This window comes from Pagrus pagrus (genome assembly GCF_965226575.1).
Source record: "Pagrus pagrus genome assembly, chromosome: 9".
Lineage (NCBI taxonomy): Eukaryota > Metazoa > Chordata > Actinopteri > Spariformes > Sparidae > Pagrus > Pagrus pagrus.
The window spans coordinates 25,440,227-25,460,360 of NC_140193.1; the positions used below are offsets into that span (position 1 = coordinate 25,440,227).

Sequence of the window (20,134 nt, forward strand, 5' to 3'; positions counted from 1 at the left end):
TAGCAGTTAGTATGAGCTATGAACACTTTTGCTTCCTGATGTGGTCGCACAACACACAGTACAAACTACTTCTCTTCGAGCGTAACTTGGCCCTTGAAGCGACCTGAAAGGTGTCAAATCCCATCCACACTTGTTGAAAAAGAAAGATGGCGGTCCCAATCTTAACCCTGCCTGTTATTTTCTTCGATTTATCATATAAAAAGTTGACGTCTACAAATAGCTTCAAAAGTTCAACACTTACAGATTCTCAATTTGTAATAAAATAATACAGAGCAGCAAGTCGTCACATCTGAGAGGACGACACCAATGTAATAAATTACTTTACAGACAAATCACTGAATCACGTAACTGTGTCAAATAATTTTATTTCAATCTACAAATTAATTACTGGACCAGTTAATTCCGCCCTCCTCCTTATCCCACCTCCAACCTCTCGGATGTGAATACTTTATAAGCAGTGGTGAAGTGGAGGGGTCAGTGAAGTCACCCAGAAATAGATAAGGAGGCTCATAATTAGTTAGTAATGGCAGGTTAGACACCTCAGCGGGAGACTCTCGCTGCTGCTGCTGCGAGCCCACGACAGAAGGACCCTGCCAATAAGGGCCTGGAGTTAATTAAAAGACCTGGTCGTGCTCGGAGGTCTTAAGTGTCCTTATTCTGATGGAATGCTAAACCCTCCACTACATAACCGCTCGACAGGCTCCAATGGCTGCTGGCTGCACCTCTCAATAAAATTACCGCTGAATCATTTCCTTCTTTTTCTCTTCCCCGGCTCTCTGCTCTGAAGTAGGGCTGGAATGATTCATTCTATTACTGATTGATCTGTTTGTTATTTTTAGCACTGATTGATTAAAGGGGCACTCCACCAGTTTTACACATCAAATTCAGTTTGCCATTCGTGGGAAGCAGCTAGTAAAAAACAGATTTATAGTATCGTCCGGTGCTCTCTCATCTCTCAAACGCCGGAAACAATAACTCTGGTAATACTTTTTTTTTAATAAAAGAAAGCCTGTGATATAAACTGGGGGTGTTTTTTTGAAGAACAATGGGTCTAACTAAGGGAGGGTATTGATTTTCCTGAAAAGAAGTTTATGATCCTGTGTTTCTGACCTTCTTTATGACCATCTGTCTCCTGGAAGTATCTAAACTTAATGGATGGCAATACTAAACCGCTGGAAAAGTTCTTTAATTGTTTGGTCAGTTAAATTCAGAAAATAGTGAGAAATGTTTATTACAATCTCTCTAGGACCTCAGGTTACATCTTCAAATTGCTTTTGGGTTTTGTCCAAGGAAAACTCAAAGATCTACAGTGAACTAGGACACATCAAAGCGGCCCATCCTCATATTTGACAAGCTAGAATCGGTTTTGTTAAATATAGGTCCAAGGTGTACGATTTAGGGGCATCAAGCTGTGAGGTTGCAAAATGCCCTTCACCTCAGCCTCCTCTATGGTGGCCGCTACAAAATGCTCAATATGTGAAAGAGTCTCTCCTTCGTGGAGAGGACCCGCTCTCTCTGTAGACATTAAAGGCTCAATCTAAGGTAACGAAAACACAGTTTCTTAGTTTCAGGTATTTATACACTAATAAAAAATATAATGAAGAATATTATATTACATTTCTGCCAACAGATCAAATCCCCCTAAAAGTAGGTCCTGCCCCACCTCCTAACCATCAGGTCACCGATGCTGACTCTCCCCGGACTGACAGCTGCCAGTGAACTTGGCCGGGCCGGGACATAACACAGTCTCTGAGAAGCTGGGGGCCAGTTTGATGACAGGAAATTCAGCACCAGGGTGGTTTTCTTGCCAGGTTTGGCATCTGGCATCGCAGGGCTGAGTCAGTGAATAGGACTGCTTACTGAGCTAATGACAGCTAACATTATATTTAGCAGCAGTTAGCGATTACTTTAGCAACAAAGCTACCGATATCTGTCTCCCAGGAAACTCCGTTAATCACCTCGGTGCTGTAACTGTCCTCCATCATCATTCTCGGAGGCTGCGTACAGCTCCGGTCTGGAGGTGTTCATTGAGAAGCAGCTGGTTATCAGGACGTTTGTTAGCAGCTACTTTAGCAACAAGTGAAGCTATCTGTCCAGAGCTGCTCCAGGCAGAGCAGCCCGAGGGCAGCAGAGAGAACAGACAATATCTCCTCCATAAAACATGAAACATAAAGTGATAAAGCTGTGTTTCTGTACAGTAATCTGTGAGGTCCGGTCCCGAACAACTGTCCACTGGTGACGTTTTTCTTTTTATAAATCCTAAACAGAGATTTTGACTTCATGGGAACTTTAATACTCAAATACTCAAAATTGGCATTTTTCCTGTCAATTGTCAGACTGTATCACCAGTAATCTGAAGACAATGGATAGGTAAATACAAAATAATATAACATGCCATCATAGGATAAGTCACAAGGGAATTAGTGAGCGAGGAGGTCAGCGTACAGTATTGAGACTGGGCCCAGATTGTGAGCAGACAGAGGGGATAAGTACTCTGTTCCAACTCTTCCTGCTCTGTTTTACAGCCTGAACTCCAGGGAGCAGCTGTGAGCCTGTTCAATTTAGGCCAGACAGATGGAGACAGTGTTTGTGGTGATTGCATTAACATATCCAACCCCGATGAGGGAGGCAGTTTTGGAAGGAGGACCGGCGAGTTGCTTCAGAAAGGAAGGGCAAGGAATGAGGAGACAAAGGACGACGGACAAAAGCTCTGAGCTCGCTGATTTTTCTCATTACCTCTTCTCATTTCCTTTCTGCCCCCTCTCTTTCTTTATCCTTGTGGATTTTCTTTTCTTTAGTCTCTTTAACATCCCTCACTTTCTCTTTTGCTGTGCTGCTAAAGATGGCTGCAGGCTGATGGAGAGCAGCCATGTGGTAGCGAATACCGGCAGCTTAACAGGTGACGGAGCAGAAGGTGAGAGGCAGGATTCAACTTCTCCCCTGACGGAACACAGAATACATCTGAATACCAACAACCAGGCTTGAGCACACACACGCCTATACCCCTACAAACACACACATCGCATGTACACACAAACACTTTGCTCCACCAGGAGTGTTCAACACCAGCTCCACCCAATTTTACACATTATAGTGTGTTTACAGGTTGTTGGGGAGTACGACTACATATGTGAAAAAAGTAGTTTAAAGCCTTTTGTGTCCAGAGGAAGCTGCGTGTAATCTGATAAATTACCTCCAGTGATGGCACTCAGTGGCAAATTGCATTGTGGGTGATGTTAGCAGCAGGTTTTAAATGGAAGAATGTGTCAAAAAACAGGTGATACCTCCGGCTAATGATTTTGATCATTTGTTTTTAAGCTGCAGGTCGGCTCAAGTTGGCGCAGTAAAACTGGTGATGGAAAAGCAAATTGACGCGGCTTGGTTTGACTCGGCGCAGCCAAAAGTACCGATGGAGAAACAGCATTGGACTGAAGTCAGACTCAAGTAGCAGATCTGATGACTTTAGATTCAATTTGACGTTCATATGTGAACACGTGTTTCAGTGCATTTCAGTTTGTTAGAGAGAATCCACAAAAACCAAACATGCTTGATGATTTCAACATTCATATAATCTGCTGTTTGGCAACATACTTTAGCGTAACTTGCTAACTTTTTTTTAACAAGTAACCACAGTGAAATACAGACTAAGAAAAGTAGATTTGCTTTGTGCTCGCTCCCTTTTTCCTCTGTCTCTTATGAGGCTTTTATTTCTGTTTTGTGTGGATAAATGGAGAGAAAGAGATCGTGCCTGAACTAAAACAAGCGTGATTTGTCAGGCATGTGCCACCATAAAAACAAACCGCATCTTTTAATGTGCAACCTCGTGTCTTAACTGCCCATCCAGAGTGCTGATTATGTGTGAAGAAGGCAATTTTGTTGACAGGTGTGCCATAGATTCAGTCAAATCCACGTGTAATGTGCCCTTACTCCCCCGTTATTGATCTTCCCATCCAACCCTCAGACAGAAAGCAGATAAGGATATTTTACCAAAATCTTGAACTTTTTCTTTAAGTGTTCTTTGGACCCTCGAGCTGTTATGTTCATCACTGCACAATACAAAAGTGTTTGGACCGAATGCACAACATGTGTATTACTTGCTTTTTGTCTGAAGAGTTGCTTCAGGAGAAACTCTAGATAGATGGTCACTGAAATAATTCAGCACATTGCTTTGGGGACCACAAATATTAATACAGGTTTCATGACAATCTGCAGAGTATTTATTAAAAACAATATCTTGTTGAAATCTTGCTCTGGACTATGCTGTTGGACAGACTGACCAGACATTATGTGATGCGATTACACTTACACCAAACTTAAAATGCACACAGAGACCTCTAATCTACACACTTTGGCTCCGAGTGTTTCCCCTCTCTAATGAAGTGTGTGACACTCCCACCTGGAACAATCAGACAGCAGAGGGAGTGTGAGTCAGCCTGCATATCCAGCTCTGCTGAGAGCTGCATGCATCCACACTGATCATTAGCAGCAGCAGGGAGGCTGTAAACTCTGGAAAGCTGTCTCTCTCTGTATAGGTGGGAAAGTGTCGGCGTAGCAGACAGTATGAAGTGATGAAATGCGAGGGCTAAATGAGAAGAAGCTGGAGCTGAAGTGTTTTGGTGTGTGTGTCACTGTTTCCCCATTAATATTCTTGTTGGCGTTGAAGGGGCTCTTCAGCACAGCTGCAGCTTGTTTTGGTGGAGTTGTTCATCTTTTTTCTCTTCAACAGTGCGGAGCAATGCATAGAGAGAGGTTGCATTACATCAGCTGTACAGACGCTTAAGGACCACCTTGTTCTCTGTCTCTTTGTGTTGTGTACGGCTGAGAGCTTGTATTTATTCAATCAATATTTGTGTAGATGCTTTGTCACTCTAAACACATACCAGAGGCCACACGGCAGACGAACAAGATGAGCTGTTCTAAAGATATTCCCACCTTCATTCTCCAATTTGTCTCAATCATCCACACACTGAGCTCATTTAGATGATAAATGTCAGAAAAGTTCAAAACATTTCCTCTAGCTGAAGTTATTCCCCCTGCTGCCTTCTACTGAATTTGAATCATAGCATTAATGCTATCAGGTTCCCACTGCTACTCAGGCCTATTGAGATTGATTATCTGATCTAAGCCCTTTAAGGAAGTACGCAACTGCATGTTTTGGGACTGGAAAGGAAATGAGTTAGGAGTGTATAACAGATTACTGCTCCCAGAGGAGGAATAATAAAGGTTAGAGCTTTTAAAATAAGTGATAAGTGATAGTTTTCAGTAATGAACAAGGTGTTGACTAATTGTTTGTGTGTGCATATGTGCCTTTACATATATAACAAAGTGTGGAGTGATCTGTTCAAGGGTTAAATACCAAGAAGTGAGATCACCAGGAATTTTAATCAAATCTACTCCCTTCTACTCCAGGAAAAATACTTGCTGGGACCCACGAGTGTTAGCATGGATTATTATTTATCATAGGAAGTATAAATAAATTGTAGCCACCAGCCAGTGAAAGTCTCCATACAAAGCAGCACTCCACAGGTGGAGCATCAAGTGCAGAGGAGCTCTAATGTTACAACTACACATCTGACAACAACAGACAGCATACACATAGCAGCATGTAGGGGATTTTCCTTTGCTGCCATTGCATGCAGTAATATCTACAGGCAGCGTTGTAAAAACTGAGGAATGAGGAGACAAAGGACGACAGACAAAAGCTCGGAGCTCGCTGATTTTTCTCATTACCTCTTCTCATTTCCTTTCTGCCCCCTCTCTTTCTTTATCCTTGTGGATTTTCTTTTCTTCAGTCTCTTTAACATCCCTCACTTTCTCTTTTGCTGTACTGCTAAAGATGGCTGCAGGCTGATGGAGAGCAGCCATGTGGTGGCGAATACCGACAGCTTAACAGGTGACGGAGCAGAAGGTGAGAGGCAGGATTCAACTTCTCCCCTGACGGCGTTGTAAAAAGTACCCAAAAGTCATACAAGTAAAGATATGGTGTTGAAAAGATTACTTTGGCAAAAGTTAAAGTTGCCCATACGAAAAATACTTGAGTAAAAGTCTTAAAGAAACTGATGTTAATTGGACTTAAGTATCAGAAGTACAAGTAAAAGATACATTCTACATATATTTAAACGTATGTACAGTTCACACTGTGTACTAAGGCTTGACTGACTAATGGCCTGGACGATTATCAGATCCAATATTCAGCATTTTTCTGGTTATTGGAATTTTTCTTTTTTTAAAAATTTATTTTATTATACTATTTTCATCCAACAAGGGGAATCTGTGCTTTTTAAAAAAAAATTTGCTTGCCAATAAAATAATTTAATTTCAAATTGCACTACTTTTACAATCTGCAAAGTAAATAGTAACTAAAGTTATCAAATGAACGTAGTGGAGTAAAAGGTCTAATATTTGCCTCCAAAATGTAGTGAAGTTAAAGTATGAAGTAGCTGAAATGGAAATACTCAAGTAAAGTACAAGTACCCTTAAAAACGTACTTAAGTACCGTAGTTGAGTAAATGTACTTCCATCACTGTCCACAGGTAGGTAAGTACTAGAAAGAAGGTCACAAGGCTCTGAGTCTTTTCAGTGTTAAGTCCTTGTCATCCTCTAGAGAAGATGAATGGAAGTCATCCTGTGAGCAGCTTCAGTCCTCAGGCTGTGAGACCGTCAGCCTCAACACTCCGCCATAAAAAATATTTATGGACTAGAATAATTAGTATAAATGGACTAGAAGTGGCATTTCATTGTACATCCCTGTGTTGTAGAATGACAATTAAATGAACCTTGGACTTTGCTATGCTTCCCTATATGTATAACTTCTTGGACATATGGACGTACATGTATATCGAATGATTCTGTTTGGTTGTTACTGTGTAAATCTGGGAGGAATTGTTTTTCTCCCAAAAGATATTAACACAGGATCTAATAAATTTGAAATTTTATGATTAATGCTCACAGATCTGTATTTTAAATAAACCAACTTTATCATGACTGTCCTGGGGAAAGTGAGCGAGTGTTTCAACTGTGAAAGGTCTAAACACTGAGCTTTGATTGATTGATGAAGTTCAAACTCTATACAGAATAATAACACATTAAGAGTTATTTAAAAGTTTTGAGTGACCAACTTATGACCTGATCCAAGGTCCTGGTCCAAGACCTTCGGTGCAATGGACCAATCACGCGGTTTTATCTATGCCACTTGTGTTGGTGCTCCTGGAACGTCATTTCAACGTACAAAACAGTGATGAAAACCACATCTGGAGCGAGTCATCACGGCTGAGTGGGCTCAGTGTGGCCAAGTCGTTACTGGTGTAACTTTCACAAAGTTAAACATGTGAGTGAGAGTACTGTATATAACAGTACAGCTGTCTCACTCAGGAGACCAAGATTCAAATCCTGTTGAGAACATATCATCATACAGCTGACTCAATAATTATACACTGAGGTCACTTATTTTTTTAGGGAACAAACATACTTGGTTAGGTTTAGGAGGTTTGAGGTTTAAATATACCCTTATAAAACGTTAAACATGTGTTTAAAACGATAATTTCTCCTGTCCAGTGTTAGTATTGTCCTTTCAAATTAAGTCTGCACGAACAGTTATTTCTCCATCAGGGGACATTTCTTTACACCAAACTGTTTCCTCTTACGTCCTCAGTGTTACAGAGGTTTTCCCAAATTGCCTGCAGCTGATTCCTAAGTTACCGCACCCTGAAAAAGGAATATTCTGCCAGTTTTTTTGCACATGAGTATTTAATATCCAGGAATTCTAATTGTAAACTCTACCACAGACTACACCAGTAACGACTTGGCCACATTTTCGCACCTTGACCAGACACGGTCCAGACATATACTAGATTTTGACCTAGACTTGTTCCACTTTTTCTCCCCCGAGTCGGGGAGCTATGACATTATAAAAACATGATTGTCAGTTTCAGTAATGTTCCAGGAACAACACCAACACAGTGATATTAGCAAACCCTTCCTGTGTAACTGGTTGCAGTAATTTAACATATGTCCACATGCGTTCACTCACACATTGGTGGTGAAGATGCCGTAGATGAGGTCTTGCTCAGGCAGGTAGAAGGTGCTCTGCAGCTCATTGTAGTAGAAGGGGATCTCCCCGGAGCGGGAGCAGTTGAGCCTCGCCTTCATGAACGTGGTCCAGGTGTCCTCGAGGAGAAATCGCCCGCCGATGTCGTTCTTGCAGACTCGCGCCACACGAGAATAGACCGTCTTCCCGCAGTCGTGCTCCACTGCGTTCTCCCTCAGGAAGAAGAAGGTGAAAAGGCCGATGTCATAGGCTGAGATGAAGTGGGGCTCTGCCGGGAGGGAGGAGAAGGGATAGGATCATTATCATGGTGACTCCAGGGAAACAGATATATTTGCAACATTTATCTTCTAGATGTTGCTTTGACCTCTGTACTCATTATTGATTGCAATATGAACTTCAAAATTCTGCTGTTGCTCTCCTGTTTGAGATGTTTTGGAAAAACAGCCTCAAAGTCAAATGTGTAAATGAGAGGTGAAGGTTTGGAGGGAGGAGGAGGAGGTAAAGAGAAAAAATGGTTACTAATAAATCCGTCTGATGTTTTGATGGTAAATCCATGGAGCTATGTCTGTTTTACTGGATGCCCCGGCTGCTTTTATTGCCCTGGATGACACAGCCGATGATTAATGGCCCTCCATGCTGGGTGGGTTATCACGTAAAGCAGACTGAATAACAGTTTGAAAGGGACATTACTGTCATCCTTTGTAAACACATGACTCATCACAGAATACTAATTCACCACTGTGAGCGTGCAGGAAGGAGCTTAAGCTTGTGAGTCCGCACACATCCGACACAGAGAGGCTGATTGACGTCTGCATTTCACATAAAAGTCTTTGTGATGGCTTAAAGGATCAGTTCACCCTAATTCCTCAAATCACATTTTCACACTTACCTTTTAATTATCTAAGCATTGCAGATAGTGGTGAGGTGACAGTTTGACATTTTAATATGGCATTTCTGCAGACACCTAAAGTACAATCGAGGCCAGAGGAATTTTGTTTGTGCTGCTCGTTGCATTGAAAATTACATTTGAAAAGCTCAAAAGCAGAAACAATGTCCTGGTTACTCTGGATAATCCTAAGAGCTTTGCAGAAACACTTTTCATTTTAACTACTAATATATATATATATATATATTTTTAGAAAAAATGTTTTGAGGAAGAATGGATGGATGGATGGAGGTAGGATAGATTTGTGATTATCAAGCTGACATGTAACATCAAATATGAAGCCAGTTTTCTTTATATAAAACTAAAGATTAATTCCTTCTCAAATCCCACTTGTTTCATGAACAAATTAACTACCTTCTTGTCATATTTCTGATTTTTTATCTTGCAACTGAACATGCTTCAACTAGAATTACCACAGTCAAGTCGTTTACATCCATGTCTGTGCAGATATCATAAAGTATGTAGTGAAAAGTAGAGGTATTTTATTAAAGGTATAACGTTTATTTTTGGGGGCAAATAAACGTATTTGACATGTATGATTCCAGGGAATAATTTCCAGTAAGAAACATACTATTCATACAGAGGAGTGATAAGTGCATAAGATAAAATATAACTTTATTCATCCAGAAGGAAATTCTTGCACCAGAGGACTCAAAAATACAATGACACAAGAATAAAGTAGGAAAACACAAGAGACTGATAATAAATGTGTAAACAGAATAATTGCTGACATCAGTGCAGAACAGAATAACAATAAAAATTGAAATAGAAAAGGTTTTATATAAAATGATATTAAGAAGTAATAAAAGGTAATATTGCATCTGATATTATGAAAAGAAATATTGGCGCTTCTGCCGGCACAGAGGCATAAAAAGAAACATCCTTGTTGCTGTTTTGATTCTGAGCTCACTGTGACTTCATCACAGTTTTGTTTCTAATGTTTTCTACCGATGTGTTTTCTCTCTCGCCGGTACTACTCGTGTGCAGAAACGAAGCAGAGAAAACACTCCTCTGCTGCTGTCACTTGTGTTTCCCACTGAGACTCATTTATTGGAGTAATATCACACACTCACATACTGCGTGCGAGCACAAACATGAATGGAGGAATAAACCTTAATTTGCACAGATTCTCATCCATAAAGAAGAAAACAAAAAGATGCTGATGTTGTAAACAGCCCCATGCAAACTCTCTCTCTCTGTCTCTCTCTCTCACACACACACACACACACACACACACACACACAGACACACACACACACACACACACACACACACACACACACACACACACACACACACACACACACACACACACACACACACACACACAGAGTGGACATCTTGTTAACAGCCATGATGGAATGTGCCTGAGGGGCTAGCAAGGCTTTTTATAAGGGAATAAGATTTTGAAATGGAGCAGGAAGAGACAAAACCCCTGTCCACACACACACAGCAGCCTCCTGATTCCATTTTATATTTATGAAAGAGACAAAAACAACCCATGGTCTGGACAGATCGCAGGTGAAGGCACTCAATCAGTTCCAAACCTTTCTGAAAATAATGCAGAAGTCCTCACAGCCTGATAATTGCAGTAATGTGCAAATATGTGGAGCAGGCGTGTTAAAAGTGGGATGGGAGTGGTGTCTAATTTAACAGGTGATCGGATCAGTTTACATTTAATGAAGAGGAGGCCCTCATTACTGCACCCTCCATCTACATCGTAATCAAACTATTAACTGTTAACTAGACATAATGTCAATAAAGAAAACAGAACAAACCCAGCCCATTCACTATTAACATTATAATCATTATTACGTGTGACACCAAAAGGTCTTATTGAATGTTTGTAACTGTGACAAAAACAACTTGTCGAACCAATCACTGTCATGTACATCCACATTTAGACACTTAATTGGTGCTAACAAGCATGCAGATGAACAAGTGAGTGGTGTCACGCCTGTTGGGTGACTGTTAATTACTGCAACTGCAGGAGAAGGACGACCATCGTAATGCGTCAGAACGACTCTTCCTCCAGCTGAAGGCCATGTGAAGGAGCTAATTGTGTTTATGCATGTACCACCTATATAATAAGCGTGTATACAGCACGTCTGAGCCATTACGTCGATGTACACTGGAGTCTTTCTTTGTTTACATACCTGTGTTTATGCATACTGTACGAGTGTCAGGCAAAGGGCAGGCGGAGCTGACAGATTCTGCATCACATTACTGAAGCTGCGTGGGTGCAAATGTGACGGTTAGAGTTTTTCCAGCATCCTGCTGAGTGGTAAACAGATTGTTCGATCTGGCAGGCGAGTTGGGTGCTGGAGGAGCGAAGCTGCCATCACTAACATCACATGACGTTTTAGATCAAACACAGAGTATAAAGGGCGAAGCTATTTAATATTCACATAAACACGTCCTGCAGGGATACTAAAATGATCCATTAATAAACGGGGGATGGGTTGTGTCTTTTTTATTTAGTCCTCATTCATTTTTGTTGCACTTTGTTGTATTTAGTCAGTTTAGTTGTGTACATTATTCTGTTCTGGATAACAGTGGGAGGCTTGAATAGACTGCAAGAGCTGCAACCTTTATATGTTTGTATTCTTCTGATTGATTTTGCCAAATAGGCTTTGGAGGAGATATATTTTCTGCCAGGATTGTGTTCAGTGCCATCTCTTTCTCCCTGGGCAAACAAATCACATGACTTTGGCAGCTGGGACTGAGGGTCACATTCTGTGTCCCATGTGTTTCTGGGTTCAAGCAACTAAAACACTTGGTTAACATCAGAAAAATGTCACTGTTGTGGTTCTTGAAAAAGACAACACATCCCACCTCATCTGTCATCCCCAAACATTTAAGGTCCTGTGTGTAGGATTTAGTGGCATCTAGTGGTGAAGTTGCAGACTGCAACCAACTGAACACACCTCACCTCACCTCACCTCACCCTCATCTACTGTGACTGTTAAAAACGCACATGAAAGGCCCTCTCTAGAGCCAGTGATGGTTTGTCCAAGAAACACCAAGTGTATCCAGCTGCAGCCACATCCGACTGTGAGGGACGTTAAAGGACACTGAACTGAAGAGGCCAAAAACTACATTGTCATAATCATAAATATTAGCCAAGGAGTCAAATTAATTAAAATGAATTCTGAAGATGATAAATTAACAACACAAGGCTCCATAGATGATGATGGCATACTTTAATTGTGCTCACAACTGCAGTGCATACAGATAGTCTTCTGTTTTTGTACCTTTCATAATAAAAGCCCTAGTTGGTATATACACTGTACAACTGCTCATCAGTGGGGGACCATTTTACTGATTTACCAACTACTTACGAGATCATCTTATGCCTGGCACGGGAAAGATGGGCTAAAATACCTACAAGTATATTTATTTTACAAATTACTTTGCTTTTCCTGAGCCACCTTTTGTGCGTACTGATTAAGAAGGAGCAGATGATGAACAAGAAGAAAACATACTTTATTAATGCCCTTGGGGAATTTTTTTTTTTTTTTTTTAATTCAACCTCATTATTTGCAGTCATATATTAATGTCCTTCAAACACATGGACTATGGTTATCATTATTTCTCTGCCCCATAGTTACCTTTAATTACATTTTCAGTCTATTGTTGATCTGCTGTGGTCTATTGTCTTCTTCTGACACCAAAGCGTCGGCGTTCTCCGGAAGGGTTAGGGGTGTCGTGGTATCATGATATTCATTACAACCGTGAGATTAAAAAATGATATTTGATAGCGTGTTAATAAAACACATATTATAACATCATGTGAATAATCTCGTGGAGCTGTTCGGCCTTGTGCGTCTTTTGTTTTTGAGTTCTTGTGGTTGCCTTTTCACTAGAAATTGAATAAAATTGTTACTTGTGTCTCTTTTTGTCAGTTATGGTCACAGACTCTCTCCAGCTCCCTACACTCGTATACTGAGGGTAATTTATTTGCCAAAAAAGAGACAAAACACACAGTTAACTAAGTTAAAGATTAATTTGATTGCTAGCATTTTTGTTTTCAAATTTCTAAAGATATCACGATAATATCATTGTCGTGAATTTTTTTGGCCATGATAATCACAAAGTGAAAATCTGATATTGTAACAGCCGTAGAGGGGGCATGGTTTGTACAGTCTGTAAGGAAGCTTGACCCGTCATCCTGCTCCCTCTGTAGATATAAAAGGCTCATTCTATGGTACCAAAAACATAATGCTTCTTAATTTCAGGTGACAAAAACATAATTGGGAATATTATATTCAATTTCTGCCCCTAAATCGCCCTAAATCCTACACACTGCACCTTCAAACAAGTACTCTGAGTTGCTGAAACATAATACAGTTGCTGTAAATATGGCTCTGCTTTCTGAGGAAGCTGTTGAAGCAGCAAGAATTCTGCTGGAGAACTAATCCACCCTAATAAACATGTACTTCAATATTAAATCTAGTCAACTATACTGAGGGCTGAGCACATGAGGACGACGTTACAGTGGTGGAGGGAGCTGCTGCAGCAAACAGCGTTTGCACGGAGATATCAGCAGAGTAATAGTGAGAATAGTCAGGGTGTAATGGCCACCGTGTGCACCTGTATCAATATGATGGGATGTTACCTGTCAGCTGATGAATTAGCTGCTGATTTGTTGAGTAAAATAGCTGATGTGAGCAGCCCATAAACTTCAGCCATGCTCTCTGCCTGTCAGGAATTGGGAAAACAAATGAGATGTGAATGTTTTGCAGATACATTCAGTCTGACCCGTTGTGTCGGCAGAGAACAGTCTGAAAAATGTGAGAAACGTGTAAAAACATTTTCTTGTTATGTTGCTAAAAAAGCTATCTGGGTACCAAATTCGGTGTTTGATGTTTAAGACAGGCTGAAATGTGTTTGTATGTGTAAGCATGATTATATTGGGACTAAACATGGACACTATCAAACACACTTTATGAAACCAGAGAGGGGAGAGAAAGCAAATAACGGAAATATAAATAAATATGTTGTTACATGTAAAGTCTTCAGGGGACTGAGAGAAGTGCAGAGGAATTGTTTAGGTTATTTCACAGGAAACTCTATAGCTCCCTGTGTCATTCAGATGCATGATGGGACACAGTTGGCCGGTGCCTGGCAGGCTACCAATCCAATAAGGGAACAGATTGATTAGATCCAGGACCCCCTCCCTGCCTTCGCTTCTCCTGAACTGGAGCGGCTTAGAGCTGGAAATGAGATTTTCATTCACACCCCAAATCCACCGGGAACACAACTCCATAACCCTCACAGAAGCCATGAAGCAAAGCAGCCTTTGTCTGTGAAGGCATGGACATGAGTGTGTGAGTGTGAGTGTGTGTGTTTGTGTGTGTGGCTAGAGTACAGTGCAACATGTGTGTTTAACTGTGTGTGCAGCCAGCTGTGATTATGCTGATGAGGACACTATCTACTTTGCTACTCATCTCTTCCCTCCCACATACTTGCTCTTTGTGCGTGTGTGTCGCTCTCAAACCAAACACACACACACGTAACTTGGACACACATGAAAGCACATGTGGCTTGCATACAGTCTAAATACATATACACTCAAGCACACACTCACATGCACACACAGTGGTGGTGTGAAGCATGCTGTGTTGTAATTTCACCCTCTCCCTGCCGTGAGGAATAATTACATTGCTCACTGACTCCTCAGTCTATCTCCTGTGCTTCCCTCTCATCCTCATCCTCTTCCCTGCCCAGCACCTTGCTCATCCCTCCTCTCTCTCTCAAACACACACACACACGCACACACACACACAGCTTCACACTCTCCCACCTACCATCTTTGCTTGCATTTGATCGCCACATTGCGACTCCCCCATCCCTGGCTCTGCTTTATTCTCGTCAACTCTCTGCAGTCCAAAGCTTTCACAACCTGCCTCTCACCGGAATACAGCTGCCCTGACATAAGTGAATGTGTGTTTGTTACATTTAGTGCTGGTGATTGATTGTGCAATGCATTAGTCATAGGATGGAGAGTTAATCATCAACACCTCTGATAATGCATTAATCGATTAGGTCTTTTATCAAGCAGAAAGCATTAAGCATTTATTGTTTTGAGATTCTCAAACAGTCTCTTAGACAATTTTCTGCTTTCGTTAGTTTCATTTCATTGTTAATTGAATATTTTTGGGGTTTTTTGGAAGCTGAACAGACAGAAAAAGCAATTTGAAGACTAAAAGACTAAATGTTTGATGGATAATTTGAGAAAATATCAGATGATGAAAATAATCATTAATTGCAGCCCTCGTTATTTCATTTAATATGATTTTTTTTTCTTTGTCTCATTCCCCTCACACACACACACACACACACACGCACACACACACACGCACACACACACACACACACACACACACACACACACACACACACACACACACACACACACACACACGCACACACACACACACACACACACACACACACACACACACCACTCTGGCTGCAGCAGAATCACCTCGTCTCTGAGAGTTCTGCTCTGCTTTCATCGTTTTCAAATATTATTTACTTCTCTCTTTCTTTCGCTGACTGCGTGTCATGTGTTGTAAGCAGATGCACAATGCCCAGTGAGAACAGGGAAACTGTGCAGCATCAGCCTCGCCAACTCATGATCAACAAAGGATGAAATAAATGAAAAATATAGCTGTGGGTCAAGTCTGGGGCTCTAATGTAGCAGTTAAGCGGGAGCTGCTGGTTCTAGAAGTATTTTTCAGTTGTTGTACTACTTTCAATTGGCAAACGCTGACCCAGAACCTGAGACTGGACTGATTTTCAAGGTCCAGTGAGTAGGAGTGAGAGGGATTAAGGGGCAGAAATGGAATTGAATGTTCATAATTCTGTTTTCATTAGTGTAGATTCACCTGAAACGAAGAATGACTGTGTTTTTGTTACCTTACAATGAGTCTTTTATATCTACAGAGGGAGCAGCTCCTCTTCCACTGAGTCCATCGTGTTGCACCACCATGTTTCTACAGTAGCTCCATGCAACTGGGTGATTTTTGCAATCTGCAACCAAGGGCCTTTCACGTTTTTCAAGTTCTTTAACAGCCTCCCTTGGTTTCAATCTGCAACCGCACCACTAGATGCCACTAAATCGTCACCTGTTTAAACAGGTTTTTACAGGACATGACCGTTAGCTTCAGCTTCGTGTTAGCACCAGAACAGCAACAGAATATTAGGCCCTGTGATTAGATGTTATGAGTCATCTGGAACTGGGTGTTTTTTTAAAATAAAAGAATCAGATATTTTCTGACACAATTATTGTTGTTTATAATTTCATCATCAATTATATCAGTCACCTTACATATTCTATGAAGCAGAAAATTAATTTCCACAACAATGGGTGCCTAAAATAACCCCTCCCTCTCTGCTATGCTATATACCTTCATGAATCTGGTAATCTAATCTTTTCTGCATATCAAAGACAGCACATGACAGCCTCTTCCTGTGAAAGGTCCATCTACATTTCTGCTGGAGTCAGGATGTGTGTGAATGGATTTCTGCTGCGGTGTGTTCAAAGGAAAAGGCACCGTGTCAGCAGCGGGGAGATTATTGACACCGCAACCAGCAGGATTGACAGCAATTCATGTTCTCCGCCATTCTATAAATCCCACCACTTCCTATGCCTAACCTGTACTGTGTGTTCCACACACAACTTCAATCCAAACACTCTCTGTAATCCTTTGAAAACAGCCCTGTCGGACTGATCTATCCCGGCTGTAATGAAAGGAACGATTGTGTTGGAAGCAAAAGTGCACACTTGGCCCTTCTGCTGCTCTGTGCAGGTTAGGAAAATGTTTAAAGTAATAGAAGGAATGTTCATAGATTGTTTGACACGAGTCGTTATCCTACGATTTAACCTTGAGTGGATTATTTAGAAATCCGACAAGAGTTTAGACCCGATCAGATTACTAATCCAGTTTGATTAGAGTTCTCACGCCTGAGACCCTGTGCAACAACGAAGCTGAAACTCGACCAGTAAACTGCTTGTATTAGTGTTTCTGCACATTTCACAGAGCTTTGTGTTTTAAATGAAGGAAGACACGACAACTCGAGCTGCACTGATATACACATGACATGCCCCACTCATCTACCAAACTCACTCTGTCAATTTGGCGGTCTATTTAAACTGCAAAAATCACCCATCTCAATGCCACCACTGCCCTGCGTCAGTATTGCTGCATGTTCTTTGAGCCCCACCACCACCCCAGCATCCAACTGAAGGCTCCGACTGGATGTTCAAGATGTCTTGCTCATCACTCCCCAGTAGTTCTGTGTACACAAATCTGCGGGGAGTGATGAGGTCAGAGGCTAGACGCCAAACTCTAACTGTGTTTTGCTGCTCTAATAAACATTTCAAACGTGAGTTGTCTGACTGAACTAAAATAAACATCTGAATGTGAATTCTTGGACATTTTCTTTTCACTAGACTGAAAGAAGACGGGGGCAGCTGTAGCTCAGGGGGTAGAGCAGGTCTAGCAATCGGAAGGTCACCGGTTCGAATCCCAGCTCCCCCCAGCTACATGTCAAAATGTCCTTGAGCAAGCCTCAAGCCTCTGCCAGTAGTGTGTGTGTGTGTGTGTGTGTGTGTGTGTGTGTGTGTGTGTGTGTGTGTGTGTGTGTGAATGTGGCAAGTATTGTAAAGCGCTTTGAGCTGTCAGTAGACTGGAAGTAGACTGGAAAAGTGCTATAGAAATGCAAGACCATTTACCAAGACAAAGTGATGGAAGCAAAGTATTCCAAAATCACCTGCAGTGTCTCCCATTAAATGCTTAAAGATGAACTTGAGTCAATCAATGAAAATTAATCTACAATTTTAACAATCAGTTAATAGTTTTCTGAGCAAAAATGCCAAACATCTGCAGGTTTGAGCTCCTCCAGTTGGAGGACTGGCTGCTTTCCTACATTGAGCATCTTTGAGTTTTTGACACAAGTAGTTTGAACACATCACTTTGGACTGTGATAACTTGTGATGGCTGATTTTCACAATTTTCTGACATATTAGAGAAGGATCAAATGATGACTGATTAATTTAAAAAATAATCATCATTATTTGGTTATGGTAATTGGTAATAATTAGCGCAGCGCAGCATACAAATAGAATGACCTACTGTATACTAAAATGTTTCAGTGTGAGACAAGGAACATCATATGTGGTCATTCTGGTTGTGCTACTGTACCATTGAGCCATTTGGAGTTGTACTGTGCTGTCCGCAGAGGTGGCATGCCGCCCAGGCTGCGGTATATGACGGGGTCCCGGCCAGAGAAGTCGATGACGGTGGCGGCGTACAGCTCTCCGCTCTCTGTCACCACAGCTGTAGAGTTGTGACGAGGGTCGTACGGGCAGCGAGCGACACCGTTCACCCGCTCCAGCACGCTGCTCATGTTGCCCACCTGTGATTGATGAAACAGAGATGGAGAGAAAACAGGAGAGACAGGGAGTAGCAGGTTAAGTTGACGGTTCTTTTAACAGAATCTCTAAAAAATGACACACACATACACACACTTATCCGTACCTCTCTGGTAATACATAGTGGCTGGAAAGCGTTGGTTCCACAGGTCATGACCTCAGTCTTGTTCACCAGCAGGACTCTGATGTAGTTCTGACATTCAATCTGCAGAGAAGTGAGTGGAAAAGAAAGCTTTCAGAAAGTTACAGTGGAGCAGAGCATAGGGGAGATGGCAGGCTAAATATTCTTTGACGTGTTGCTGGGAAGAACAATGGAGCGAGTCCTCTGGTATCAGACTGGCACAGAACCAAAAGCAAAGCAATTCAGAGTCTGCATGCTTCTGCTCTTGTAAGTCCATTGTTCAAAAATAGGAATGCTCGTTAACTGAACGGAAGCCTATTTGTGACATCGACAGACACTACAATAAGTCAACTGTGTGTTTCAGTAAAAAGAGTCAAATCTGTTTTAACAAAGGCCTGAAATAGATTTATGGGCAGAGAAGTGTTTGAAGTAAGGATCATTTTTGTAAATGGTGCTGCTTTGTGTTGTGTCAAAGTACTGAGGTAATTGCAGTGATGTGATTTTTGCGGAGAATTGATTGAGAGTGTGTTTTGTGGATTAGGTATCAGCCCTCACTCTGTAGGCACTGTGGGAGATTAAAGTGACGTTGCAATCAGTTCTGAAAAATAATCGACATAAGACAGCTGATCGCGGTGTTTCAGACAGGTTATCAGACATACTATGTGAAAGGACGTCCTTATGTGACTCACTATTTCTCCAAAGACTGCTGGGTGCATTTTCCCTCCCTTCCCTTTGCCCTCTCTCTTCACTGCCAGAAAAACAACTCCTGATTGAAATAGCTGCTCTGCACAGAGCCCTCCCATGAGACCCATAAGGCCCTCGCCACAACAGCTCGAAAATATCAAGATGGCCTCTCTGTGAGCCAGGCGCCACTGACATGAAGTGTTGTAATTTGGGGGCGGGACGGAGGTTACCTCTGTTTTGCCTTTGCTCTGACAGGACCTCCTGGTTTCCTCGTCCGGCGCCCACTCGGTCACCTAGGAGATAAAAGCAAGGAAAAGGATGACAAAGAGGCCGAAAAGCAGTCAGCTGAGTCCTTCAGATACTACAAAACAGTTACGCAACGACTGACTGTCGCTAATACTGTAGGCACGCACAAAAAGGTGCATGAAAAGACTTTAACCTCATTGCTGTTTGTTTATTGTGTAAACATGGCGACCGGCTTGCCAGCCAAGAGCTTATTGGAGGGTAGCGGGCACTGTACCCAACGAGACAGTTGAAGGGCTGAGGACGGCATTAGCATGTAAATGGATTTCTCTCCATCTTCTTCTTCTTCTTCTTCTTTCTTCTCCTCTCTATCTCTCCCTCAGAAAGTTTGCAGCACTCGCCTCCCCCCTCCCCCCTCCCCCCTCCCCTCACGTCTACTGGCCAATTATATTCCTGTTGATGGTTGTGTCTTGGGCTTGATTATGAATGCAGGCAGCAGCACTGAGCGACTGCACTGCAAACACACTAATGCATGTGCATACACACATGCTGCTTGGCCACCAGAGCTGCAATGGCTCTTGTTAAGAGGGCTGAGAGATGTCCCTCTCTTGGCATGAACTGTATGTGTGCGAGGTGCCAGAGGACCCCCTG

At 41.8% G+C, this 20,134-nt stretch overlaps 1 protein-coding gene across 6 annotated transcripts in view; it reads right to left on the minus strand.

Moving 5' to 3' along the window:
• sema5ba (sema domain, seven thrombospondin repeats (type 1 and type 1-like), transmembrane domain (TM) and short cytoplasmic domain, (semaphorin) 5Ba) overlaps nucleotides 1–20,134 on the minus strand; it is a 188,035-nt gene that overhangs the window by 49,071 nt on the left and 118,830 nt on the right. For all 6 annotated transcript variants that reach the window (XM_084361449.1, XM_084361451.1, XM_084361450.1 and 3 more), the window contains exons 6-9: nucleotides 19,471–19,533; nucleotides 18,542–18,640; nucleotides 18,206–18,419; nucleotides 8,030–8,315 (exon numbers count right to left, since the gene is read on the minus strand). In XM_084361449.1, coding sequence (XP_084217575.1) covers nucleotides 8,030–8,315; nucleotides 18,206–18,419; nucleotides 18,542–18,640; nucleotides 19,471–19,533 — 662 coding nt within the window. The remainder of the gene's footprint in view (nucleotides 1–8,029; nucleotides 8,316–18,205; nucleotides 18,420–18,541; nucleotides 18,641–19,470; nucleotides 19,534–20,134) is intronic.